At 38.4% G+C, this 27,275-nt stretch overlaps 1 protein-coding gene across 1 annotated transcript in view; it reads left to right on the forward strand.

Moving 5' to 3' along the window:
- The window catches only part of LOC309811672 (alpha-2-macroglobulin-like), a 41,380-nt gene extending 15,825 nt beyond the window's left edge, over window positions 1-25,555 (forward strand). The window contains exons 14-36 of the mRNA XM_082634671.1: window positions 876-1,018; window positions 2,299-2,448; window positions 4,353-4,520; window positions 5,450-5,558; window positions 7,138-7,258; window positions 10,335-10,563; window positions 11,295-11,421; window positions 11,774-11,895; window positions 12,294-12,345; window positions 14,293-14,376; window positions 14,648-14,824; window positions 15,147-15,234; window positions 16,208-16,364; window positions 17,153-17,227; window positions 17,674-17,854; window positions 19,125-19,348; window positions 20,968-21,186; window positions 21,346-21,473; window positions 22,359-22,449; window positions 23,555-23,623; window positions 24,496-24,598; window positions 25,038-25,079; window positions 25,420-25,555. Of these exons, the coding sequence (XP_082490797.1) occupies window positions 876-1,018; window positions 2,299-2,448; window positions 4,353-4,520; window positions 5,450-5,558; window positions 7,138-7,258; window positions 10,335-10,563; window positions 11,295-11,421; window positions 11,774-11,895; window positions 12,294-12,345; window positions 14,293-14,376; window positions 14,648-14,824; window positions 15,147-15,234; window positions 16,208-16,364; window positions 17,153-17,227; window positions 17,674-17,854; window positions 19,125-19,348; window positions 20,968-21,186; window positions 21,346-21,473; window positions 22,359-22,449; window positions 23,555-23,623; window positions 24,496-24,598; window positions 25,038-25,079; window positions 25,420-25,436 (2,876 nt within the window). The 3' untranslated portion in view covers window positions 25,437-25,555. The remainder of the gene's footprint in view (window positions 1-875; window positions 1,019-2,298; window positions 2,449-4,352; window positions 4,521-5,449; window positions 5,559-7,137; window positions 7,259-10,334; window positions 10,564-11,294; window positions 11,422-11,773; window positions 11,896-12,293; window positions 12,346-14,292; window positions 14,377-14,647; window positions 14,825-15,146; window positions 15,235-16,207; window positions 16,365-17,152; window positions 17,228-17,673; window positions 17,855-19,124; window positions 19,349-20,967; window positions 21,187-21,345; window positions 21,474-22,358; window positions 22,450-23,554; window positions 23,624-24,495; window positions 24,599-25,037; window positions 25,080-25,419) is intronic.
- The last annotated feature ends 1,720 nt before the right edge of the window (window positions 25,556-27,275 follow it).

Raw genomic sequence — 27,275 nt, forward strand, 5'->3', positions numbered from 1 at the left:
TTCCAAATTTTCAAACCATAAATAGTCATGGACCTCCTTCTCAAAATGACATGTCAAAATTGTTTTAGACAATGGAGAGAAGGTAAAACTTTGGAGTATCTTCTATATGTTAGGTCTTGTGCTGAGTCATTTATATCTTTACATCATATATCCCTTTTGAAGATAGTTACGATTTTATGAAGAGGTAAATTGGACTCTCCCCAGGAACAAATGTGGAACAATATAATCCTCTGAAGGTTTCATCTATCCTAAGGGAGTCTAAAAGTTCCCTTAAGAAAATTATCAGTGAACTACCCTTTTGTTGCTACTTTGTAGCAACATAGAAGCACTACAGTAGAGAAGTTCGATGCAACTTCTAACAATTCTGTGTAGGCATCAAAAAATAAGTTGCAAAGGAGCTCAGTACTCCTCTTAGGAAGAAAGAATAGAATATTTGGTTCATACAAAGTTAAAGAGGATATATGGGTAAATACAATGTGTTAAACTCTTACTATTACATCTCGCAACTTCAAGTACTATTTCCCTTCTCTAGTGTAAAGTCTAGATCAAATGGTAGCCAAATGGATGTCTCCACATCCTTAGATAGCATCAGAACTTTGTATAGATGAACTCGAGCTTAAAACTGCGGAGAAATCATTATGTGATTTTGAGAGAAGAGGGGGCTATGATAAGGTTTTTTTTTTCTTCTAAAGCCAGGATTCTTAGAGATAGTCATCCATTTATTGCATCTACTATTTCTTATATCTGTTACATCTACTAATAGAGTCATCAACCAGACCAGGCTCCTAAAATGACATTGTACAGCAGAAAAGTGTTATTTCAGCCCTGAGCTGTCTAACCCATGACCACTTCCTTTCATTCTCTCTGTGCTCCAGTGAAAGGCCATTTTCCCCTGTCAATCCCTGTGGAGTCAGACATTGCTCCTGTCGCTAGGTTGCTCATCTATGCCATTTTACCTGATGGGGAAGTGGTTGGGGACTCTGCAAAATATGAGGTCGAAAACTGCCTGGCCAACAAGGTGGGTGTTTTATATCATAAATTTTTCAACATTTAAAACTAGAAGTTACTATCACTATCAATTATTTTCTACATGCAAGCACTGGGGCCAAAAGGGTTAAATGAATTCCCCAGAGATTTTCAGCAAGGTAATGACAGATCACACTAAGAAGCCATGTCAAGAGAAAAATAAATACCGTATATTAACACATATATGTGAAATCTAGAAATATGGTACAGATAAACCTATTTGGGAATAGAGGGCAGGAACAGGGACACAGACATAGAGAACAGACATGTGGACAAGGAGTGGGGAAGGGAGGGTGGGATGAACTGGGAGATTGGGATTGACATATAAACACTACCGTGTGTAAAACAGATAGCTGGTGAGAACCTGCTGTATAGCACAGGGAGCTCAGCTCCGTGCTCTGTGGTGACCTAGATGGGTGGGATGGGTGGGGGGGGCCCGTAAGAGGGAGGTTCAAGAGGGAGGAGATATATGTATACATATAGCCGAGTCACTTCGTTGTACAGCGGAAACTAACACAACATTGTAAAGCAACTATACCCCAATTTAAGAAAAAAAAAAAGAAGCCACCCATGTCACTTGACTCCTACTGCAAAATTCTCATGCATTGTCTCTTACCATATGATACAGTTCAGAGTACCTTGTTCCCTTCTCTTATGACGAAATGTTGGGAAACATGTAACCAAGTTTATAAGACTACAAAAGGGCCAAAAGAAAAATACAAGAGTGTCTAGAACCATTTGCATTCCACCCACAGTTAGTTAATGAACACCTCGCTGTGTATCAAAGGTAAAAAATGGCATCTCCAGGGGCCTCCCTGGTGGCGCAGTGGTTGAGAGTCCGCCTGCCGATGCAGGGGATGCGGGTTCGTGCCCCGGTCTGGGAGGATCCCATATGCCGCGGAGCGGCTGGGCCCGTGAGCCATGGCCGCTGGGCCTGCGCATCCGGAGCCTGTGCTCCGCAACGGGGGAGGCCACAACAGTGAGAGGCCCTCATACCGCAAAAAAAAAAAAAAAAAAAAAAAAAAAAAAAAAAAAAAATGGCATCTCCAATTTAATAACTTATAAAAACAGATATCATTATAATAGCTCAACTGATGAGAATCAGAGTGACAAAGTCGGGAACCAAAGGCCTCAAGGCTTACATGGTGCCAAACATCAACGAAGTCAAACGAAGTGATTATGCATTGAATTTGCGGAGCACCCAGGAAATGCTGGTGAATGCGTGCGTAAATCAGGAAATTTGTTTTTCTGACTTTGTCCCCAATTCCATAGGTGGGTTTGAACTTCAGCCCAGCACAGAGTCTCCCAGCCTCCCACGCTCGCCTGCAAGTCACCGCTTCCCCGCGGTCCCTCTGTGCCCTCTGCGCCGTGGACCAAAGTGTGCGGCTCATGAGTCCCGAGGCTGAGCTCTCTGTGGCCACGGTGAGTTCCGTCAGCCCCAGGGGTCAGGAAGGGTCACATCAGGGACCCAGAGCAAGGAAAAACCCTGAGTGGGATAGCATCTATTACAGTTATACTTATCTAGGAGTTAATAGTTTTGAGCTCTTTCATGTGCACTTTTTTTTGGTGAGGAAGATATTACATATGAATATCAATGTATAAATCATGCACCATCCAAAATCCCTGAAATCCTAGAGCTTTATGAAACCAATAATAGGAGTTTTCAAACTAGTTTTAATATTTCAAAAAGTCTAACAGAAATGGTACATATACCTGCACTTAGACTGCACAGGCTAAGTGAAATATCAAATTTCTTTTAATAAGAATTGTATCAGTTGAAACACTGCATGCCCAAGATGAACACAATTTCTGAAGGAAGATCTGTATTGTCTCTGATTAATAGAAATTAGGAAAAATTAATTACTATGTGATAAATGACATTAATAAATGAAACCTTTCAAATACTGGATTAATAGGAAAAATAGCAAAAGGGTATGCTTAGTATAACAACGGGAAACTACTTAATGTGTCCTAACGGTAGTTTGCCCATTACTTCAAATTTTCAATGAGGCCAATTGGAATGACCTCTTACTGAAGTTTTTGTCACTATCAAAATTTTATAAAGGGAAAGTTACGTTTTTACTTCCCTACAAGAGAAACTTATAAGAAAAGATCTCTTATTTTTTGGTCCTTCCAATAGTATTTAATTAAAAATATTAGAATACTTCTAAAGGAGATATTAAGTGCATAGTGGAAGCAAGGGAATATGTTGTACAATAACATTAATGTTTTATGTTTGTATAACATAATTTTATAGTTCTCAAAGTTTTTTTCAATTATAACAATCCTAGTGGATAGATAAGGCAGAAAATTCTATTAGTTTGTTAATAATAAAGCAGAAGCTTTCATGTATCTAGGAGTAGACCTGGGTTAGAACAAGGGTTCCTCTCAGTCTTTGATAATGTTTCACTAATGAAACGCTTGCACCTAGTAGCATAAGTCACTCATTCAACACATATTTATTTAGCGCCTACTGTGTTCTGGGTGTGCCCTAAATTCTGGGGATCTCATAGTGAACTACTAGAAAGAAAAAAATCCGTGCACTCATGGAACTTAATAGGTGAGACAGACAATAATTCTGTGATATGCTTTGGAGAAAAATAAAGCAGAGGGAGGAGCTGGAGAATGCTAAGAAGGAGCTGCCTTTGAGAAAGTGCTTCATTTCATTGTGCTACTCACTTTGCTAATCTATTCTTATCAAACAATTTTGAAGTCCTATAAATGTAAAACACCTACAGGATTTTTATGTTTGTCTTATTCTTCCCGTTGAAGTGAATTTGAAAGTATCATTTTCAGTGTTCTACAGTTAAAGTTTTATGTATTTTATAAAGATATGGAGCATTTAGTTCCCATGAGTAATACTAAGAAAATACTGTCCTGACCTATACAGAGGATACATGCTTATCCATGTGCCTGTTTAGAACATGTTGTCCATTTACTTTGTTAAACACTGAGTTGGTTGCTAACCACCAGATAGAGACGAAACTATTACCTAATTCTGTCATCCTGAAGCGTTGCACAATGTCTCAAATATAGCAAACCTCAATTTCTCTTAATTAAGTTTTATTTCATTCCAGCAGAGTCTAGGGTTTGCCTCTGAATTGCGTAACAAAAGATTATGATCCTGAGTACTTAGATAGGAATGTTTTAATTGTTTTTTTCCCTAAAATTGTTAAACGTTTTCAAAATCATCTTCTCTGTAAATTATCTAGGCAATGGAGCCACTCAAAGAAAGTCTGGTAGTGATTATTCTTTTCTTTTCTCCCTGCACTTGAGAAAAATAAGCCACAAGTAAGTTTGTCCTTTTGCCCTTTGCATTTGTACAGGTTTATAACCTGCTACCAGTAAAGGACCTCAACGGTTTCCCTGACCGTTTAAATCAACAGAAGGAAGACAATGAAGACTGCATCAGTCACCAAAATATCTATATCGATGGGATCACGTATTCCCCAGTATCAAATACAAATGAAAAAGATATGTATAGCTTCCTAAAGGTAAGTCCATTATATTGCTGATGGTCAGTTCTTAAGGTTCACAAAATATTACATATGGAAAAAATATTTATTTTAATGCTTCCATATTATAGTTGAGGGTAATGGGACATAGAGAGGTCAAGTGACTTCTCCAAGGTCACTAATAGTAGCAGATCTACTAATAACAACAGAGCCAGGACTGGAACTTTTGGGATTATTAAGCAAGTTCTTTTTTTCTTCATTTATAAATATTACACGTGTAAAATAATTACTGTTGAAAAAGGTTTAAAAACAGAATGAAATTATCTCTATAAGTATATCAATTTCCTTTCTACTCATGTGAACATTAAAAGTTTAATATTAGGGAGGGCATATCTGTATGTGTATGGCTGATTCATTCTGTTGTGCAGTGGAGGCTAACACAACATTGCAAAGCAACCATACTCCAATTAAAGTTTTTAAAAAATGGTCAAATATCAGTAATTTCATATGGTTCTACCTGATTAGAGTCATTAGACAGCTGAAAAACTGTAATATTTACACATCAAGTGAAACAATGCAAGCCTTTGTATTCCAAAGAAAAAAGTCTTTGCAGGAGAGAATGACCTCAGCTACTCTGAAATGTGCTTAAACCACACATACTCAGCACCAGGGCTTATGGCGCTAGCTTCCCATGTTTAAGGATGCTAGTGGTGAGGCTCAAAAGTTGGACTCTGACTGAGCTTCCTCAGTGCACAGTAAAGACGGGTGTTAGAGTAACAGTTACAGGTAATGCTGGGGTGACAAGAGGCAGGGACACTGTTTGAAAGAAACAACTTCCAAATCCAAAAGCACAAAAAAGATTAATATTAAGCTAGTTGGATTGTTTGTTAAATTCAATGAAAAGAAGTATGTGTATATACATATTTTATGATATTTGTGTACTGATTAGGTGATGATTTCCTTTACAGGATATGGGCTTAAAGGTATTCACCAACTCAAAAATTCATAAACCCAAAATATGTCCACAGCCTCAACAATATCAAATACATTCATCTCAAAGACAGTTATCTTCTCCAGGTAAGAAATTAAGAAAAATTAATTGCCTAATATATTGAACCAAATAAAATAATTCCTTAAAAAAGATAAAATGTGATGAAATTAATCAAAAAGGACTTGTGATTTCAGACATAGAAAACAGACTTGTGGTTGCCAAGGGGGAGGGAAGAGTGGGGAAGGGATGGACTGGGAGTTTGGGATTGGTAGATGCAAACTATTACATTTAGAATGAATAAACAACAAGGTCCTACTGTATAGCACAGGAAACTATATCCAATCTCCTGAGATAAACCATAATGGAAAAGAATATAAAAAAGAATGTATATATGTGTATAACTGAGTCACTTTGCTGTACAGCAGAAATTAACACAACATTGTAAATCAACTCTACTTCAATTTTAAAAAAAAGAACTCGTGATTTAGATATATTAAGGTTCTTGCTCAAGGTCACATAGTGATACAAATCAAAAAATTCTGTTTGTGTCCAGCTCCCACGTATGCAGCTGGAAAGAACACAAGGCAGGCTGTAAAAAGCGTTATAAGACAGGTGCAGATATGAAGAATAAAAGAAAGGATTGATTCTGATTGAGGAAGCAAGAAGTCATTTATATAGAATCTGCTTCTAGTAAATGGAGATGTGTGAGTTTTAAAAGGGAAGGGAAAGTTTCCAGGCATAGGATAATGTAAACAGAAACAGAAATGTTCACAAATTGGGACTATATTCTCACCAGTCAAGAAAAGAAGCTCTTCAACTTCCCCAAAACATCAGCTAATATCCATATTGAAATCACACTCATTTGTCAATGATATGGGCTACTTCTTTGATGAATCATATAGTAATCAATCATTTATTTATTTATGGTCTGATACTGTCAAATCATGGTTGAATATAGGTTGAGTACAAACAAAAGAGTTTGTCAAAAATCAAGGTAAACATTCAGTGAGAATCAAATGGCTATACGGAATTTAAATAAAGATCATTGTATATTTTTATTAGTATTTATAAATTATATCCTTTAATCCTTTATCAATAAGATTTGTAGTAAATTTATGTATGAACAAGTGTATAGATGCACAAGATTTGTCCCAGTGACAAATCTTATCTCTTGTGTCTTATCTTCTGACACATTTGGGAATAAAGGGTCACATTTGGGAATAAAGAGCTTTTTAAATTCTTGATTCTCTCACTCCTACAAACGGTTTCTCAAAGCCACTGTCAAAATGCCTGGGTACGGTTTTTCTTTGCTCCCGCAGAAGTGCAGACCAAATGCTGACCTCAAGTCACAGCACTCACCACTTAGTACAGTGCGCAGGAGCTGCAGAGCCTCCTTTCTGCCTCTAGGTCTCTTTCACAGGCAATCCAAGACTCGTTCTGCCTCTAGGTCTCACTGTTCTCTGATTGTGATTCTCTTCCCCCAGCTCACTCCTAGCTTACCGTAATGCTTCAGAATTCATCTAAAAATACCACCTCTTCCAAGAAGCTTTCCCTTAATACCCAAGTGTCCTCTCCTGGTTCCTATCACGCTATTTCTTTTGTAGCACTTACTACAATCTCTCATAAGCCTTATCTTTACATTTATTGTTTCTGTCTCCTCCGCAGTCGTAGCTGAAATGGGAAGAAGTCATGAACTTATGCATATAATACATATTTCAGAGCCTCCCACAGAGACTGTGCGAAAGTACTTCCCTGAGACATGGATCTGGGATTTGGTGGCAGTAGAGTAAGTAACTTCTTTCATATATAAGATGCAACAATATAGATTCCTCACAATTTTCAATTTTTAGCTAGTTTTTCAATATCCAAGTATATCTTTTGGACACATTGCTGTGTTCAGGAGAGGTTTAGTATAATACTTCTGTTATGACGTCTCACTAATCTAATTGTATCAGAAATTTTGCACAAATGTCATTCTAAGATTTCCAGAAAATGAGCATAAGGACTAAATATAACCAAGCACTGCACAGATTAACACCTATAAGAGATCCTTCATTGCTCGGCAGTCCTGAGTTAAGCACAGTGTCAGTCAAGCCAGCTCTACACAGTAGTAGTAGAATTTAAAATTATAAACCTTCCCTCAGTAGAACAGTATTTTAGAGAAAAAAATTTAATAACAATCTAAAACTACATATTTATCACTATATTGTCTATAACAGATTATACTACAACTACATGTCTAAGGAGAGACTGATATAGACTAGAATTGAAAACAGAGTTGGAAAAAAGGGACTTACACATTCCCATTTCAAGCCTTGATTACACTCTCCATTATTGGTATTTCTACTAAGTGCATTCAAGTCATGACAATAGAATCATTTATATAGGGGTACTCTTCCTAGAAAGGATTTACAGGCATACCTCAGAGATATTACAGGTTCAGTTCCAGACACTCCAATAAAGCGAATATCACAATAAAGTGAGTCACATGAATTTTTTGGTTTCCCAGAGCATATAAAAGTTATGTTTACACTATTCTGTAGTCTATTAAGTGTATAATAGCATTATGTCTTTAAAAATGTATATACTTTAATCAAAAATACTTTATTGCTATAAAATGCTAACCTTCATCTAAGCCTTCAGCAAGTCATAATTTTTTTGCTGGTGGAAGGTCTTGACTTGATGTTGATGGCTGCTCACTGATCAGGATGGTGGCTGCTGAAGGTTGGGATGGGGCTGTTCCTTAAAACAAGACAGCAATGAAGTGTGCCACGTCAATTGACTCTTCCTTTCACAAACGATTTCTCTGTAACATGCAGTGGTGTTTGATAGCATTTTACCCACAGTAGAACTTCTTTCAGAATTGGAGGCAATCCTCTCAAACTCTGCCACTGCTTTGGCAACGAAGTTTTTGTAATATTCTAAATCCTTTGTTGTCATTTCAACAACCTTCACAGCATCTTCCACAGGAGTAGCTTCCATCTCAAGAAACCACTTTCTTTGCTCATCCATAAGAAGCAACTCCTTATCCATTCAAGTTTTAACAGGAGATTGCAGCAATTCAGTCACATCTTCAGGCTCCACTTCTAATTCTGGTTCTCTTGCTGTTTCCACCACATCTGTGGTTACTTCCTCCACTGAAGTCTTAGCCCCTCAGAGTCATCCATGAGGGTTGGAATCTACTTCTTTCAAACTCCTGTTAATGTTAATATTCTGACCTCTTCCTATGAATCAAGAATGTTCTTAATGGCATCTAGAATGGTGAATCCTTTCCAGAAGGTTTTCAATTGACTTTGCCCAGATCCTTCAGAGGAATGACCATATACAGCAGCTATAGCCTTACAAAATGTATTTCTTAAAGAATAAGACTTGAAAGTCAAAATTACTCCTTGATCCATGAGCTTCAGAATGGCTATTGTGTTAGTAGGCATGAAGACGACATCAATCTCATTGTGCATCTCCATCAGAGCTCTCGGGAGACCAGGTGCATTGTCAATGAGCAGCAGTATTTTGAAAGGAATCTTTTTTCCTAAGCAGTAGTTCTCAACAATGGGCTTACAATATTCAGTAAACCATGTTGTAAACAGATGTGCTGTCATACAGGCTTTGTTGTTCCATTTATAGAGCACAGGCAGAGTAGATTTAGCATAATTCTGAAGGGCCCCAAGATTTTCAGAATGATAAATGAGCACTGGCTTCAACTTCAAGTCACCAGCTGCATTAGCCCCTAACTAGATAGCCTGCCTGTCCTTTGAAGCTTTGAAGTCAGACATTAACTCCTCCTCTCCAGCTATGAAAGTCCTAGATGGCATCTTCTTCCAATATAAGGCTGTTTCATCTACATTTAACATCTGTTATTTAGTGCAGTCACCTTCACTAATTATCTTCTGGATAATTTGCTGCAGCTTCTACATCAGCACTTACTACTTCACCTTGAGCTTTTATGTTACAGAGATGGCTTCTTTCCCTAAGCCTTATGAACCATTCTCTGCTAGCTTCAAACTCTTTTTCTGCAGCTTCTTCACCTCTCTCATCCTGCACAGAATTGAAGAGAGTTATGGCCTTGCTCTGGATTAGGCTTTGGCTTCAGCGGATATTGTGGCTGGTTTGATCTTCTATCCAGACCACTCAAATTTTCTCCATATCGGCAATGAGGCTGTTATGCTATCTTATCATTCAAGTGTTTACTCAGGTATCACTTTTAATTTCCTTCAAGAACTTTCCTTTGCATTCATAACTTGGCTAACTGTTTGGTGCAAGAGGCCTAGCTTCCAGCCTACCTCAGCTTTCAACATGCCTTTACCACAAAGCTTAATAATTTCTAACTTTTGATTTAAAGTGAGAAGTGTGCAATTCTTCCTTCCACTTGAATGCTTAGACGCCATTGTAGGGTTGTTAACTGGCCTCATTTCAATATTGTTGTGTCTCAGGGACTAGGGAAGCTCAAGAAGAGGAAGAGGGACAGGGGAATGGCTGGTCGGTGGAGCAGTCAGAACACACACAACATTTATCTATTAAGTTTGCCATCTTATATGGGTGCAGTTCATGGCACCCCAACACAATTACAATAGTAACATCAAAGATTGCTGATCACAGATCATCGTAACAAATATAATAATAATTTAAAAGTTTGAAATATTGAGAGAATTACCAAAATGTGACACAGAGAGATAAGGCAAGCAAATGCTATTAGAAAAATGACACCAATAGGCTTGCTTGACGCAGTGTTGCCACAAACCTTTAATTTGTTTAAAAAAGAAAACACAGTATCTGTAAAGCACAATAAAGCAAAGTGCAAGAAAATGAGGCATGCCTGTATTTAACTGCTTACTTTTTGTTCTGCACATTGCCATCCTCCCCAGCTCCTCGGGTGTGGCTGAAGTAGGAGTAATAGTCCCCGATACCATCACTGAGTGGAAGGCAGGGGCCCTCTGCTTGTCCAGTGACACTGGACTTGGTCTCTCTCCGACTGCCTCTCTCCGAGCCTTCCAGCCCTTCTTTGTGGATCTCACGATGCCCTACTCTGTGATCCGCGGAGAAGCCTTCACACTCAAGGCCACTGTGTTAAACTACCTTCCCAAATGCATCCGGGTAAGGACTTCTCTTTATTAACCTGAACACAAGGTAACAGTCAAGTAAATTAAAAACCGCATTCGTGGGAATACTGACAAACTCCTGTGTATAAGATGAGCTCACCAGGAGATAATACTGTCAGAGATACTCATATGTTAGATGACTATGGTTGCTGATATCTCCAAATACCAAATGACAACTTAAAACAAGGTTCTGACCCTTATCATAACCCTTTAAAGTTAGGAAGTCTGTGTAACATGAAGGTTTCTGACATGAACAACAAAAACCAGTATGCTGATTCTCATGTCTTATACTCTCCAAGGTTTCAACCTCTACATCCCCATATATTTAACTTTTCTTATATGATGAACTGTATTAAACTTAACTTTTAAAGTTATTTATGTGCATCTTACCATCATTGTTTATAAATCTTGTATACTCTGCTGAGAGAGCTGAGGGTACGGTCAAGATCCTAAGCCAAAGGAGTGGAGCTTCCACAGGCAACAAACATACCATCATGACTTCTCCTCTCCTCTGCTCCTACCACGTGAAAGGACAGACGATCCCCAAATACTAATGTTTAGATGTCAGATCCACTTATAAGATGCTCAGTCTTCATTTATATTATCTTCAATATTAGGCAACCTGGAATCTACCCAATCCCTCAATGTGCTTTATTTCAAGCCATTCTTCCTTTGGCCCCCTTTCTCTCTGGTCTATTTGTCTCTTTGTCTCGTGCATGGTTTCAGGTCAATGTGCACCTAGAAGCCTCTCCTGCATTCCTAGCTGTCCCAGGAGAGAAGGAACAAGAGACTCAGTGCATCTGTGGGAATGGCCGGCAAACCGTGTCCTGGGCAGTAACCCCAAAGTCATTAGGTGAGAGACAGCCTCCTAGAGGCAGTTCTCTACTCAACGACTGTGTGTGTCTGTCTATGGGATCCTCATATCCAGGCAAAGACGCCCCCACCCCCCACCAAATGGTAGAAGTTTTTTCTTTGTCTTTCATTCTAGGATGTCTAGAAGGATATACCCCCTTCCCTCACCTCCGGCTCCACCTTGGATTCTCAGTATCATTAGCCTCTAGTCTATGCTGCTTCCATTCCTGCTCCTATGTTTTTATAAAACAAAAAAATAAGGTCACAAAGCATTAAACATTTATAAATCTTGGGGTTTGGAGGCATGGAGGAAGAGAGAGATGGTGCTCATCTCTACTGGCCCCTTTTTCCAGGGAATGTGAATTTCACAGTGAGTGCAGAGGCACTGGAGTCTCAAGGGCTGTGTGGGACCGAGGTGGCTATGGTCCCTGAACATGGAAGGAAAGACACGGTCATCAAGCCCCTGTTGGTGGAAGTAAGTAAGCCTGCCCATTTGATAAGTCACAGTGAGTCAAGGAAAACAATGGTGAATCCAGCTGGGGTTCCAACTTTTAGGTAAGAAGGGCTAAAAAATAGATATATGAAAAAAAGAAATATATATATGGTCATGGGATATTTCACAATATGAGTCTCTCTCTGTGTGTCTCTCTGTCTCTCTCTCTTGATTTTACTTTGTAATTTTCTCCTCCCTTTCTCATCTATCAACCTGTCGCCTTCATATTACTTACACTTATAGAATTTGCTTCTATAATACGTGTGAAAATCAGTTCCAATTCTTCTCTTCATCAAGAAACCTGTAGTTCCCCTATTAACACACATGTCCTGAAAGTCAGTCCATTCTCACTTCTAACTTTTCTTTCTTTCCACCTAAAGCCTGAAGGACTAGAGAAGGAAGAAACATTCAACTCCCTGCTTTGTCCATCAGGTAAGACTCAGTCATCATAATTAAAACAACATTGACTAGAATATAATAGTTGAAGTTCAATGTATTTTATATATACCATTCCTACACTTTCCCTATGAGGTAAGTAAGACCTGAAGAACCATCAACCCATTTTGTAAGTGAGGAAACTGGTTTTTAGAGAGGCCAAGTAATTTGATCAACTGAATATCCGTATCCCAGGAATTCTGAGTCTTTATTTCTTAAGCACCTGTGCAAACATCAAATTGTCCTTCTGACCAGTGTATGATGTGGTTATAGGTAGAAAGTGGGTAGATTCAAAATGAATACTGCCAAAGGGGATATTTCCTTGGATATTTAGTAATACCACACATGGGTAGCTGAATTCAAGCCCCTTCAACACTGAGTTTTGCATAGCTAACCGCACTGGATAATGAGACTATGCTATTTCCAGAAGAAAAGGTTGCCATAGCCTTTACCATTTGTCATGTCAATATTTGTTTGGTGCCAATCCTATACCTAGTATCCTACCAGTCATTGGGAAGGGACTAAAGAAGCTTACAATAAAAGATACAGCTTTATCTTTGTGGAGAATTTCCTAAACAAAAACATTTATAGAAATTTAGTACACTAAGAAATTTATCAACACAATGTGTTCTCATCTCAAACCAATGTCTAATCAACATCATGTGTTCCTTACCTTTCTGTACCTACTAATTTCTGTTTATTATCTTTTTTGTCATGTCAATACTTAAAATATATAAAATGTATTCTAAAAACATAATTGCCTTATTATTTAGCCTTATTTCTACATTTAAGTGAATTTAGTCCTTACTACCAAATCCATATATGTCATCTGTTTTCTTACAAAACTTTTTTTGAAGGTAAGAGAAGTTTTTGACATACAAATAATACATACATAATTAATATAACTATGTATGTATTTAACACATAATTATATTATGTATTTAACTACATGATTAAATTTAATTATATAACTATCAGTAATTAATATAATTGATAATCCATAATTAATGTATACAACTTAATGAGTTTGGAGATAAGTATACACCTGTGAAACTGTCAGCACGATCTATACCATAAGCCTATCCATCACTTCCAAAAGTTTCCTCCCACTCTCTCATTATTATATTTTTGTAATATATGATCTATCCTATTAGCAAATGTTTAGATTTACAATACAGTATTGTTAACTGTAGGCACTATGCTTTATAATAGACCTCTTGAATTTATTCATCTTGCATAACTGATAGTTTGTACCCTTTCACAAAAGTTTTATTATTAATCTTATGAGGACAGGATGCAGTATAATGATAAATACTACATTTTTCTTTTTTCCTCTTCATGTAATTCACTAATATTAAAATGCCAGCAAATGTATGCTTATCAGCAGCAATTAATTTATTTTCACTGAGTCAAATACTGTTCATCTTCACCCGTAGCCCCATGTCTAGCGCTTCCATTAAAAATACTGTCTTCATATCTGGTGAAATTTGATGGAGGTAAAGACCGAGCATTATGGTAGAATTCAGGAACTTTTTGAAGATTTTTCCTTTGCTTATATATACATAGCGGGTTTTTTGCCTACAACTGTTGTGTAAGGAGGCTGGGAATGGACATGAAATATATCACCTTGTGATAACAATCTTGTGTTAGCCATAGGATGATTACAACAGAATCACAACATCACAGGTATTTGTCAGTTTGTAGCCTTCTTTTGGAATGCAACTCCACATACAAGGAGGTTGGGGAAGGAAAAGTTCTAGAAATCTCAGAATCCCATTCATATATGTTGAAGGTATTTTTTAAAACTGGAATATTAAAAGAGGGACAACTTTCCAGAAGAAGTTTAGGTACAAGGCATAGTTCTGGCTTCTGGGTCTTGGAACTCTTCAGGAAGATATACAGCAGAAATCATCTTCATTGTGGCTGATTTGTTTCTTTCTCTAGGTGCTGAGGTGTCTGAAAAATTATCTCTGAAGCTGCCACCAAATGTGGTAGAAGAATCTGCCCGAGCCTCCTTCTCAGTTTTGGGTGAGTCTCCAGCCCTAGGGGACTACTGTACTATATTAGACAATGTCTACTATATATTTTCCATAAATACTTTCTCAAAATAACAGCTATACTTTTAACTTCTTTCTTCTTTGGACTTATTTATTGCTTCCAATCATACTTCTGTTCCTTGAAGACACCCTTCCTAAAATTCCTCATTTCTTTACCTCAGCTAATTATTCATCTCTTCTTAATGATTCTGATAGATTATAATCTATAAGCTTTATGACTTCCCATCTCTCCCATTTCCTAGGAGACATATTAGGCTCTGCCATACGAAATACACAAAATCTCCTCCAAATGCCCTATGGCTGTGGAGAACAGAATATGGTCCTCTTTGCTCCTAACATCTACGTTCTGGATTATCTAAATAAAACACAGCAACTGACTGCAGAGATCAAGTCCAAGGCCATTCGCTACCTCAACACTGGTGAGTCACTGAATAAGGGAGTGAAAATTTCACAGTGCAATTTTAACAATAGGTTGGAATCCCCAATAGGCTTGAGTTACTTATCAATTCTATGATATGTAAATTTATCATACAATGATAGTTACAATATTAAGAATACTACGACAGTTGATTTCATGGTACCTATCCAGTGTTCAACCTCCAATAAAATGTTTAGGACTCAGAACCATCTAACATATTGCAGCAAAATTTAGGAACTCACAAGATGCCAAGGCATTTTGTTTATTTCTCTGGCTACAGAATGTACAACCCGTCATGTTGCTTCATTAACCTTCCATTCCAGGTTACCAGAGACAGCTGCTCTACAGGCACTATCATGGCTCTTATAGCACCTTTGGGGAGCAACATGGCAACAATGAGGGTAATACCTGGTAAGGGAAAGACAATTTTCTGAGCTCCTATTTTTGTGTCAGGTCTTTTACATATATTATCAAAATTATATTCCCAGGAAGCCTATCAGATATGTATTATTAAGGCTATAGTTGGTTATACTAGATAAGTATACCAAAACTAGCAAGGTAACAAGCAAAAAAGCTGAGATTCAAATACACGTATGTTAGATTTGTCCCCAGAATTCATCCTGTTCATAATACACCAAGGTATTCCTTCTGAAATCGCTATTATTTTTTTCTAAAATAGCCCCCATAACCATGATTTTTTTAATGAGATAGCCAGCAAACATATCATATAACTTCTAGATAAACCATGTTCACTTCAGTTTATGTTTTTAGATCATATTCATCTTAATCACTAATGAATTCAATATTAGGAGGAAAGAAATGAGATGGAGCCAGTGATATGAAACACTGTTTTAAAATCCCTAAGGCAAAGCAATGTCAGAAGTTACTGCATGTAAGAGCTGTGTATGAGAAGATTCTGCCATCTACAGAAGAAAATCGCTAAAGAAAAGATTTAAAGCCTTACTCAAATAAAATAAAAAAATAAGTAACATTAGTACAGTTGACCCTTGAAACACATGGGGGTTAGGGGCACTGACCTTCAGCAGTAGCAAATTCACATATCATTTTACAGTCGGCCCTCGGTATCCCCAGTTGTGCATCCACGGATTCAACCAACTGGGGATCATGTAGTATTGTAGTAAATATTTAGCAAAACAAAAATCCATGTGTAAGTGAACCCATGCAGTTCAAACCATGTCGTTCAAGGGTCAGCTGTACGAGAGCTAGCAGATTCATCAAGTAAAGGCAATGGGAGCTCTAAGTAAAGAATTCCTGTTAGATGACTCACGTCAGTATGAGAAGTGTCCTATGAAGCCTGTTGCTGTGATGTGGGTATAAAACCATTGTAACAACATAAATGTGATCATCACTTCCTCCCCTTCAGGCTCACAGCCTTTGTACTGAAGAGTTTTGCCCAGGCTCGAACCTATATCTTCATTGATGAAGCACATATTACCGAAGCTCTCACCTGGCTCACCCAAAAGCAGAGGGACAGTGGCTGTTTCAGGAGTTCTGGGTCACTGCTCAACAATGCCATTAAGGTGAAGTGTTCTCGGAGCTAGTGTTGATCTGTCCATTACACTGTCTACAAGGAAGAGGAGAGGATGTGATAACATAATTCCTTAAGGAAGGTATCAGAAGAAAATAAAACCTGGATAGCACCAAGAAAGAGGGGATGGAACTTAGAGTGACTGTGATACTTTGCTTCATGGGGACATATATGGGTAAGGACAAATTCCATGACAGCAGAATACAAGGAGCTGATTAAGAGCATTCTCAAAAGTTATTGGGAGTTTTAAAATTACTGATTCATTTTCAGTACTGGTAATTGATCTGTTCATATTTTCTGTTTCTTCCTGGTCCAGTCTTGGGAGATTATACCTTTCTAAGGATTTGTCCATTTCTAGATTGTCTATTTTATTGGCCTATAGTTGCTGGTAGTAGTCTCTTATGACCCTTTGTATTTCTGTGGTGTCAGTTGTAACTTCTTTTTTCATTTCTGATTTTATTGATTTGAGCCCTCTCCCTTTTTTTTCTTGATGAGTCTGGCTAAAGGTTTATCAATTTTGTTTATCTTTTCAAAGAACCAGCTCTTAGTTTCACTGATCTTTTCTATTTTTTTAAGTTTCTATTTTATTTATGTCTTCTCTGATCTTTATGATTTCTTTCCTTCCACTAAGTTTGGGTTTCGTTTGTTCTTCTTTCTCTAGTTGCCTTAGGCATAAGGTTAGGTTGTTTATTTGAGATTTTTCTGGTTTCCCGAGGTAAGCTTGTATCGCTATAAATGTCCCTCAAATTATTCAAATCTGTCTCTCTCTCATATTTACAGGGTGGAGTGGACGATGAAGTGACCCTCTCTGCCTATATCACCATTGCCCTTCTGGAGATTCCTCTCCCTGTCACTGTAGGTGCCCTTGCTGAAGCCTCGTTCTAGATTCAATGAAACTGCTGACCTGATGTCTGAAACAACACCCCACTAAAAACCAGTTGTCGGCATTCCTTCTATGCAATGTCAATGCTTCCCAGATCAGTAGAGAATTTAGTCAGTCCATTAAGAAAGATTTACACTTCCCCAGTGACGACCCTAGTCTATTTTTCCCCTAGCAACCCCACCACCACCATCACCACACATGCAGAATGAATTCTAAAGATATGGCCTATATTCCTGCCTTATGAATGTGAGACTAACAGATTAAAAAAAAATACTATTCTCCCTATCCGTAAGAATGAGGCTAGAAAGACAAATGCTTTCCAACAACTTCCTGACCTCTGTGCTGTGGTCTGTGTTTACCCGGGAGCACTAGCCCCCCTGTTCACACAGCTCGCTCCCTTCTTGCTCTGCCTTCCCAGCACCCTGTCGTCCGCAATGCCCTGTTCTGCCTGGAGTCAGCCTGGAAGTCAGCCAAGGAAGGATCCCGAGGCAGCCACGTCTACACCAAGGCACTGTTGGCCTATGCCTTTGCCCTGGCAGGTAACCAGGAAAAGAGGAGAGAAGTACTCAAGTCACTTGATGAGGAAGCCGTAAAGGAAGGTGAGAGCACACCCGGGATCTTTCTCCCATCCCACAGTCTCTGGATCAAGGATTCCATATCAAAAATACCCCCATGACTACCTCTCAGGACCCCTTTCCCCTCTCTTCTTTTGTCTATGTCATTATGGACTCAAGGATTTCTTACTCAAGTCACACATCCAAAGATAAGAGGCAATGTACTGTATATATACAAAAAAAGGCATAAAGAATAATAAGAAAACACCTTTAATACTTCCCTTCCAGCTTAAGAAACAAAATATTACCAATGCTGGAAAAATCCCTTGTGTACCATTCCTACCTGCAAAAGTAATCGTTAACCTGAATTTGTCATTACAAACTCCATGGATTTATCTTTTTACTGCATATGTATCCCTAAATAATATTCAGAATGTTTACATTTTTCATCTTTAGATAAGAAGTATCATCCTTCTGAGTATTTCTGCTTGATCCTTGTCTGTCTATCTGCCTTTTGTTTTTTAAGTTCAACATTAGGCAGGCTGATAGGAGTCTCCTGTATGGGTATGTTAATTTTCACTGCTGCATGATACATTCCAATATATTAAAAAGGCCATAATTTACTTAGAGAGTCTCTCCTCGTGGATCTTTTCTTGTTTCTTATTTACTTCTATTGCAAACCATGCTGCAATGAATACTCATACACCCATCTCCTTGAGGGGGTGTGTGAGTTTCTCTAACTTGTACTTAGAAAGCGTAACTGCTGATTAGCGGGCTAAACACATCTTCCCCTTTGCTGGATATCATCAGATTACTCTCCAAAGAGCTGTTTTCTTCCCACAGCAGTGTAAATCCATTCCCGTTATTTCACACCCTGTCAGCCTTTGCTATTTTGAGGATTACTCTATTTTTTTTTAATCTAATGAGTGTAAACTCCATTATCTCATGTGATCTATGATCTTCATAAGAAACCTCGGAGGACAGGCTTTACAGAAAGTTGAACAAGCCCTAGATAGGGTCTGGATAACATCAGATGTCGGAAATTACCACAACCAGTCAGAGAATTTGCTCTGCCATTTCTCTCTTCCACCAACGCAAACACCGCAACCATTTGAAAAACTAGATGGCACAGCTTCTGACTCCTTAGCCCAGATGAAACAAGCCTCGTTCAGCTGTCTGTAGGCGAGAAGCCGCCAGATGAGATTTAAGAGATTATCACTGGAAGGCAAACTGCACTTCAGCACTGGCCCTTGTCCTTTTACCTGAAGTTAAATATGAACATGTGGTCACTTGCAAATCTTTTTCTCACCTCCAGATAATTCTGTCCACTGGACACGACCTCAGAAACCCAAGGCACGAGTGGAGCGTTTGTACCAACCCCGGGCTCCCTCTGCTGAAGTGGAGATGACAGCCTATGTGCTCCTCGCTTACCTCACTGCCCAGCCTCCCCTGCCCTCGGAGGACCTAAACCCTGCCACGCGCATCGTGAAGTGGATCTCAAGGCAGCAGAACTCCCAGGGGGGCTTCTCCTCCACCCAGGTCTGTGGTTAGCGAGAGCCTTTTACTTTACCTTCAGGTAGAAAAATTTTTGAACAAGATGCAAACACATACAAGAAGAAAAGAAATGAAGATAAGAATAACTTGAAATGAGAAGAATGTTATTAGTATTCAAGGATGGTGAGAAATAAGAAAAAATGAGAGTCAAAGAGGGCTGAAAAGAAAATGCCAATTCTGCCTCACCCCCATCCCATATTTTTATCACAGGCTCCTATTTCCAGTAACAACTCTACATCCCTAAAGCAATAGTGGGGCACCATGACCCTACACACAATGGCCACAGCAGAACGAATTTAAAAATCCACCATTCTTCTGGAAGTTCTAAGAGTCCTTTCAAGTTGTTCCCAGAAACACTATTCAGAAACCAATCACCTCTCCTTGCAAAGCTCTCCATTTCTAGGTCCACTTTGACTGGCTTCTTTTTTTTTTTGTGGTGTGCGGGCCTCTCACTGTTGTGGCCTCTCCTGTTGCAGAGCACAGGCTCTGGACGCGCAGCCTCAGCGGCCATGGCTCACGGGCCTAGCCACTCCGCGGCACGTGGGATCTTCCCGGACAGGGCCACGAACTCGTGTCCCCTGCATCGACAGGCGGACTCTCAACCACTGCGCCACCAGGGAAGCCCTGACTGGCTTCTTTTAAGGCTGACACATTTCACGCTTCCTCTATCCACCTCTTAATATACAAACATTTGTTCATTGGGAGCATAAAGAACTATCTTTATTCATCCAACCTCCTGAGCCTAACTATATAATCTTATATCTAAAAAATTCATCAATATAGACAGAGCAGGGAGTTTCATCTCCAGAGAATTCAGAGGTTAGTGTATGCACCCTAAAAGAGAAGCAGAATGTGACAGAAAGACATTCCATCTTTTTTCCACTGTATTTAATCTCTTATTTTTCCATATAAATGGAGAAAATAATTTTGTTAAAAGTTATCATTCGTTTCTTAGAAAATTATTATTTGAAGGCTGCCAGGTTCAATGTGGATGAGAATTGAGAATATGACCTGCCCGGTGGAGGGGGATCCAAACTTCTGATGAAAAAGAGAGGACCAAATAAAAATGTCAACAAATCCAGAATATAATTATAATTATTCATTTTTTATTTCCTCTGGAGAAACTGAAGCATGACCCTGATCATGGCTGCAAAGGACCCTGGGTTTTCTCAGGGCACTGACCTCAGCAGCAGAGCGGAGTGTAGCTTGGGCTGAGAGCCAAACTAAACTTTGGTTGGGTGGTGACAGATATGACCACAGTTATCAAGAAAGACATCTTAGGCAAATAGCTAATTCTAATAAATTATTCCCATTCATATATATTCTCCACATTGCATACCTCACATATATTTATAGAGAGAAAAGAATGGATTTTCTGAGAAATAAATTTCTAAAGCATATAGTACAAGGCAGATATGTCAAGGTTATGGTTCTGTCATCTATCTAAGGATGACAATCAATCTTGAAATGAGAACCTCAATATTTAAGCAGTGAGGGAAACAGGAAATAGGAAATCAAAGCCCCTTTTGTGGCAGCTAACATGGGCCTTTGGGTCTTCGAAGGGTTATCATGCCTAAGTGGGTTCCCTCACCTGTCTCTTCCAGGACACTGTGGTGGCTCTCCATGCTTTGTCCAAATATGGAGCAGCCACTTTCACCAGGACTGGGAAGGCTGCACAGGTGACCATCCAATCTTCAGGGACATTTTCCACAAAATTCCGAGTGGACAACAGCAACCTCCTGTTACTACAGCAGGTTTCATTGCCAGAGGTGCCCGGAGAGTACAGCATGACAACGACAGGAGAAGGATGTGTTTACCTCCAGGTAAGATTCCAGGGGCAGGTGGGGACAAAAGGTCCAGAGTAACATTGTCACTGAGAAGGCCTAACACAGCAAATGATGGGGCAAATCAAAGAAAGAGTTGAGGAAGTTGGGAGGAATCCTGGGCAAGGGAAAAATCACAGATTTTTGTCTGTTCCACAGACATCTTTGAAATACAATATTCTCCTGAAAAAGGAAGAGTTCCCATTTGCTTTGGAGGTGCAGACTCTGCCCCAAATTTGTGATGGACCCAAAGCTCACACCAGCTTCCAAATCTCACTGAGAGTCAGGTAAGATCTCTGACTGCATCATGCAGTTCTGGGTATAACAACCAATCTTCTTACTGGAACTCCGCATTAAGCAGAGCAGGGTGACAGTGAATGTTGTTCTACCTTTATTGAAAAAGCAACGTGTTCTTGTGTTGACACAGTTTCTCAGTGATGGGGCTTACATTGTACATCCCACAACTCCAGGATCTATTAGTGTCTAGTCTCATTATTTACAGCTTATTAATTCCCCTCAATAATAAAGAACCTCTAACCTGAATTCCTGACTTTATTCTAACGTAATTATTCATCCTGATTTCATTCTATTGTAATGAAATCCTATATTATTCTTGCTTTATCTGGGACAGAGGTGGAGACTTCTTGAAAGCGTGACTAGAAGGAAGTAGTGACTCTCTAGTTAGAATTCCTACTGGTAATAATTAAATCTCAGATTATATACAAAATAATCAATTTTGGGGAAAATAACGTACATAAGCAGCCATATTCAAATACCTACAGGGCTATCTGTATCTGTCCTCAAGAATATTATAACCTGGTTGGGGATACTATTCAGGAAAAAAGACAAAGTATATGTAACAAATAACTGGGATAGATTAGAAGTCTCATGCCCAGCTAAGCATCACTTACAGAGCTTTCTTAAAATGCAGATCCTCAGAGTTCACACCCATGAAATTCTGATTCATCAGGTCTAGAGTATAGGCCTGGTCTCTGTGGCTTTAACAGGCTCCCCTGAAGATTCTAATGCACAGCCAGTTTTTTAAGATACTTGGTAGGAAATTTTGGAAGACTTCTGGTACTTTTCAGGGCTGTTGAGTGCTTACTGTGGACATAGAAAAAAATATTTAATAACACAGAAAATCCTAATTCCTTTCTTCCTTGGATCTTTAGTTACACCGGAAGCCGTCCAGCCTCCAACATGGTGATTGCTGACGTGAAAATGGTATCTGGCTTCATTCCCTTGAAACCAACAGTGAAAATGGTAGGTTTACTATAAGCCCAGGAGACACTATTTTATTTAATATTTTATGTAGCTCTAGACTAAGACAACATTAATATAAAAATACTATTAAATTAACTTCTATCAAAGACATTACTGTCTCCAAAAGCAGAAATATAATTTAGCACATTTATATGGGGGTTGGTTTGTTTGTTTGTTTTCTCATTTAACTTTGTTTAAATGGGTCTCAAAATTTTATGATGGATTTTTGGTCAAGTTTCCATTAAGGTATTAATAAAAATACTAATTTTAAAAACTAATAACTCAAAACTGCCGCCCACAGAAAACCAAATGATCCATAAAACATTCTCCTTTTCTTCTAGTTTTATGATACACTGTTATCATTAACCAGTCTTTCACTACTAAGTTCAATGGTCAGCTCAGAGGGTTTTGAGACTGGGCTTCCACCACTGATCAAACTAGGGTGGCAGGTATTAGGGGTCATATTCATTTAGCCTTCTGAACTATCTGGGCAGACCTGGTGACCTTGCCAGCTCCAGCAGCCTTCCTGTCCACTGCTTTAGGGACACCCACAGCAACGGTCTATCTCTTGTCATGAACAGCACTTTGTTAGGAGCCACATCTACTGGGAAAAAAATTGTCAGCAGGCTACTGCTTTAATGGAGCATAGAACCTTCAGAAGATAAAGCATACGCACGTGAACTAGTGAAAAAAATGAGAAAGATTTATTGACATGAACTAGAACTATTACAGAAGTACAGAGGAAACTGAGATTGCTACAAGTTAGAATAAGCAAAAAAAAGTAAAAAAACAAAAACCTCCTTCATGAAGGAATGGAATGTGAATTGAACCTTGAAATATGGGTAATTTCCAAGTTTAGGACATTTAGTTCCCTCTTCTTCAAATAAATCAATTTACACATAGGTCCTGTGTCGTATTAAAGTTAAACCCTGCATCCCAATTTTCTTTCATTTTTAATTCTGCCACATTATTGCCTTTGCTCACAAAAAGCATTTGAAGAAATTTTACCCGCAGGCTTAATTTGGTAATAAACATTCTTCTTTTCTCTGGTTCCCCAGGGTTTTCTTCTGTTTATTAACATTTGTGATGTCTTAATTTTCTTCAGCTTGAAACATCTGACCACGTGAGCCGAACAGAAGTCAGCAACAACCATGTTTTGATTTACCTGGATAAGGTGAGAGCCCTGCCATTCTATCCAAAAAAAATATGGATAATGAGCTACCTGGGAAGTGAATGAAGGCATTTTGGAGACATCACCTCCATGCTAAAAATTTGAGAGTTCTAACATTAGGTCCAGTGAATATTCTCCTCTCCTTCTCTATTTATATTTCATCTGGGACTATGGGAAGAAATGACTTGTTATAATATTGGGATATGAATATTTCTAGGACCCCATAAGCAAGAAATTCTCCACAAAAGGTGCTCATTAGGTGCACAAGTTATTTTGAAGATACATATAAGGAAGTAACCATTGGGCTTAGTCAATTATTATATCAATAGCACATCAAAAAGACAAAAGGGGAATATGCTATCAATCTCAGCAAGGACTTAGACCATAAAACAATGAGACCAGGGCACCAATAAACCAATCTGATTTTATAGTTGTGTGTTGTTGCATAGTTTATTCATTCCTATATTGACGGATATTATAATTTACAAATTTTATGAAACATAGGCTGCAGTGATCCACCTTTTATATTCCTTTTTGAGTCGACACAAGTATTTCTACAAGATAGAGTAGTGAAGCTGTACTGAATCTCTGATACTTAAAAATAAACACAGCTATTCAAACAATAAAAAGCCTGCCTCATTCACCCCCTATGAACAGAGCTATGCACTCACATTGATGGGAGTATATGAATAGTTTTAGTTATTTAAGAAACAATTTGGGGAAGTTTTCACCTACTCTGAGAGCTTTTGGCCCAATTTAAGTACCCTGCTAGTTGACAAAAAGTTTTTCCCCAAAATAGATGAATACTTAAATTCACTCAAAGAAGATAGAGGAAAGCTCCCTGGAGAGTCATTTAATTCCCTTTTGCTTTATAGGTGACAAATCAGACCCTGAGCTTGTCCTTCACGGTTGTTCAAGACATCCCAGTAAGGGATCTGAAACCAGCCATAGTGAAAGTCTATGATTATTATGAGACAGGTGAGTGAAAGCAAAGTTCACACAGAAATTAAATACCTGATCACAGAAATTTAGATCTGAGGGATGTGTTGGGGCAATTCATTACACTAATCACTCTCATCACTTCATTTTGTCTCTATCAAGTCTGATATAAATATATTATTACTAATACAAAGCACCTGTAAGATATTTAGTTCCCTTTTCTTCAGATAAAATCAACTGTAGGACAATACAAAATTTAAATAAGTATAACATCTGTACTCTTACCCTTCAGGAGTTTAAGGTAAAGGAAAGCATAACATAAAGTATTTGAAAATATAAGACAGAAAGCAGCACATCAAATGAATGATGCTGAGGTTTCTGATGCAATTCTTCCCACAATAAAGATTCTTTCACTGACCTGTAACATAGATGTTCGCTTTCCCTCTCACTTCTCCTGACTACTTTTGTTTTTATTCAGATGAGTTTGCCGTTGCTGAGTACAGTGCTCCTTGCAGCAAAGGTAAGCAATTCATACTCCTTCCAGATGGAGTCAGAACCCCTTTGGCTTGTCCCTCAAATCTCCTGCATAAAATGCTAGCTAAATAGTTCTCACAGACATCATACTGTTCACAGTGCAACTTATTATAGAAAAATACATTTATTGGGAAAGGGTCCCTGATAGTCAGACCTCAGACAGTTCACAGAATTGCATATTAGATAATTTTAAGTAATGGATCTCATTTCCCACTATACTAATTGGATTTCCTCAGGAACCATGCTACCCAGATCTAAAGGAAGGAATATTCACTGTTCTGGAAACCCAAGTCCATCTTAATTTTCTATTCTTTCCACTATCACAGACACTGGAAATGCTTAAAGACCACATCAATGAAAACTGCTTTGCTGGAGTCCCTGTTCCACAGACTCAGGTCTCCATGGGAGAAAAGAGTTTTTATATCTCTGAAGGCTTGTTGAATAAACCTTTTTCTCTAGTCAGCCCATATCACTGTTTACTCATTTATTCAATAAACACTTATTACACTTCCATGTGATTCCCAATAGACTCCTGAGATAAAAATTCACAGCAATCAAGGGCTAAAGGATTTCAAAAAATGAAAAACATTACAGAGGTGGTGGTCACAGTAGGCTTCATTTAGAGGTTGCAGGGAAAAGAAGAAAGTATTGGATTATGTAGTAGGAGCATGTAAAGTGAGTTTGGTTATAGGATTACCCTAAGAAAAAGCCAAAGAGTGGATTTATGAGAGAATAAAAGGCTGACTTGACAAGGAAAGACCTTCCACATTAAAGGGAAATATGAAATAGAAAGTTGGATATGTCCAACATTGGGAGGCAGCATAATTAATTGGGACTTGATTTGAATTGGAAGTTACGTGACCTCAGAACCAAATCTGCCATTGACCAATACAAGTGATCAGTCAGTTAACCTTGGGTTTCAGATTCAAGAAAGGATGACAGATTGAAAATGCTGAAGAGGTGATTCAAGTAGAAGTGAGTTTTCCTAGAAGAAAGAATATATAGGATTCAAAGCCCAAATAGGACTGTTGCATCTTTTTTCTGCAACTTTGAGCCAGAACCAAAGGATGGATACAAACTCAAGGAGGTATTCAGAGGCATTAAGTATTAAAATCATCCATTATGTGGATGGAGGGGCAGAAGCTTCTGGAGTTTGAAGAGAAGGTCCCTGAAAAGTCCTAGAGTCCTAGTCTTCATCTGGTTGAGTCTGACAGAAGCCTGGATGCTATAAACTAAGAACTCTAAAGGACTTGACGTTCAAGCACCCTTAGCTCTGTCTCCAGGCTAGGCAAAAGTGAAAGATAAATGTTATCACCTTTGTGCTAGATTCTACTCTAAGCACCTCATAGGTATTAATATATCAACTCTATGAAATAGGTATTCTTAAAACAAATGAGGAGAGTGAGGCACAGAGAGGTGTAACTTGCCCTAAGCTACTCAGCTAGTAAAAGGCTGAACCAGAATTCAATACCAAGAAGTCTGGTTTCCAAGTCCACACTCATAACCTCAAACCATGCTGTCTCTCCAGCCCACTTCAGACAAGAAAGCCAAGAAAAAAACATATTTCAGAGCTGAATAAATGTTATAATTAGTATCAATTAAGCATCCATCTGGGGCATGAAATATAAAAAAATTAGGGGTATGACAAAAGGAAATAACAGGATTAAAATAAATTCTATCAGTTCTAGTCGTTTTTTCTTTGTTCATTGCAAATCATGACTGCAAATGTACTTGAAGAGTGCACTTGTTGCAAATCAATCATTGTGTCTCCTTGGACCAAGAAGATTCATTCCAGAAACACTTACTGATTACTTCCTGTATGTCAGGCACTATATTCCATGCTATGATACAGAATTCAATAAAATGGGATTCCTTCCTTAGAGAAATTACACTGCAGAGTAAATGAAAAAGATACATATTTGGCTTATTATAATACTACATGATAAATACTGCAAACTATTTATTACCAAGACGGACTCCAGGCACAGTGACCTTCTCAAGTTTTGACGTACCACATCCAAGTTCTGATATTCTGGTAATTATCAAGCACTCTCTATGAATTCATTTATAATTTGCTTCATTTTTCTTTCATTTGTATTGTAAGATTTTGGACACTATTTTTGTGACCAGGAAGACCTGGACCCGTGCATCCTCTTGAGCCATGAATTTTCACATTGTGTTC

This window comes from Mesoplodon mirus (assembly GCF_964341445.2).
Source record: "Mesoplodon mirus genome assembly, chromosome: 11".
In the NCBI taxonomy this organism is placed as follows: domain Eukaryota; kingdom Metazoa; phylum Chordata; class Mammalia; order Artiodactyla; family Ziphiidae; genus Mesoplodon; species Mesoplodon mirus.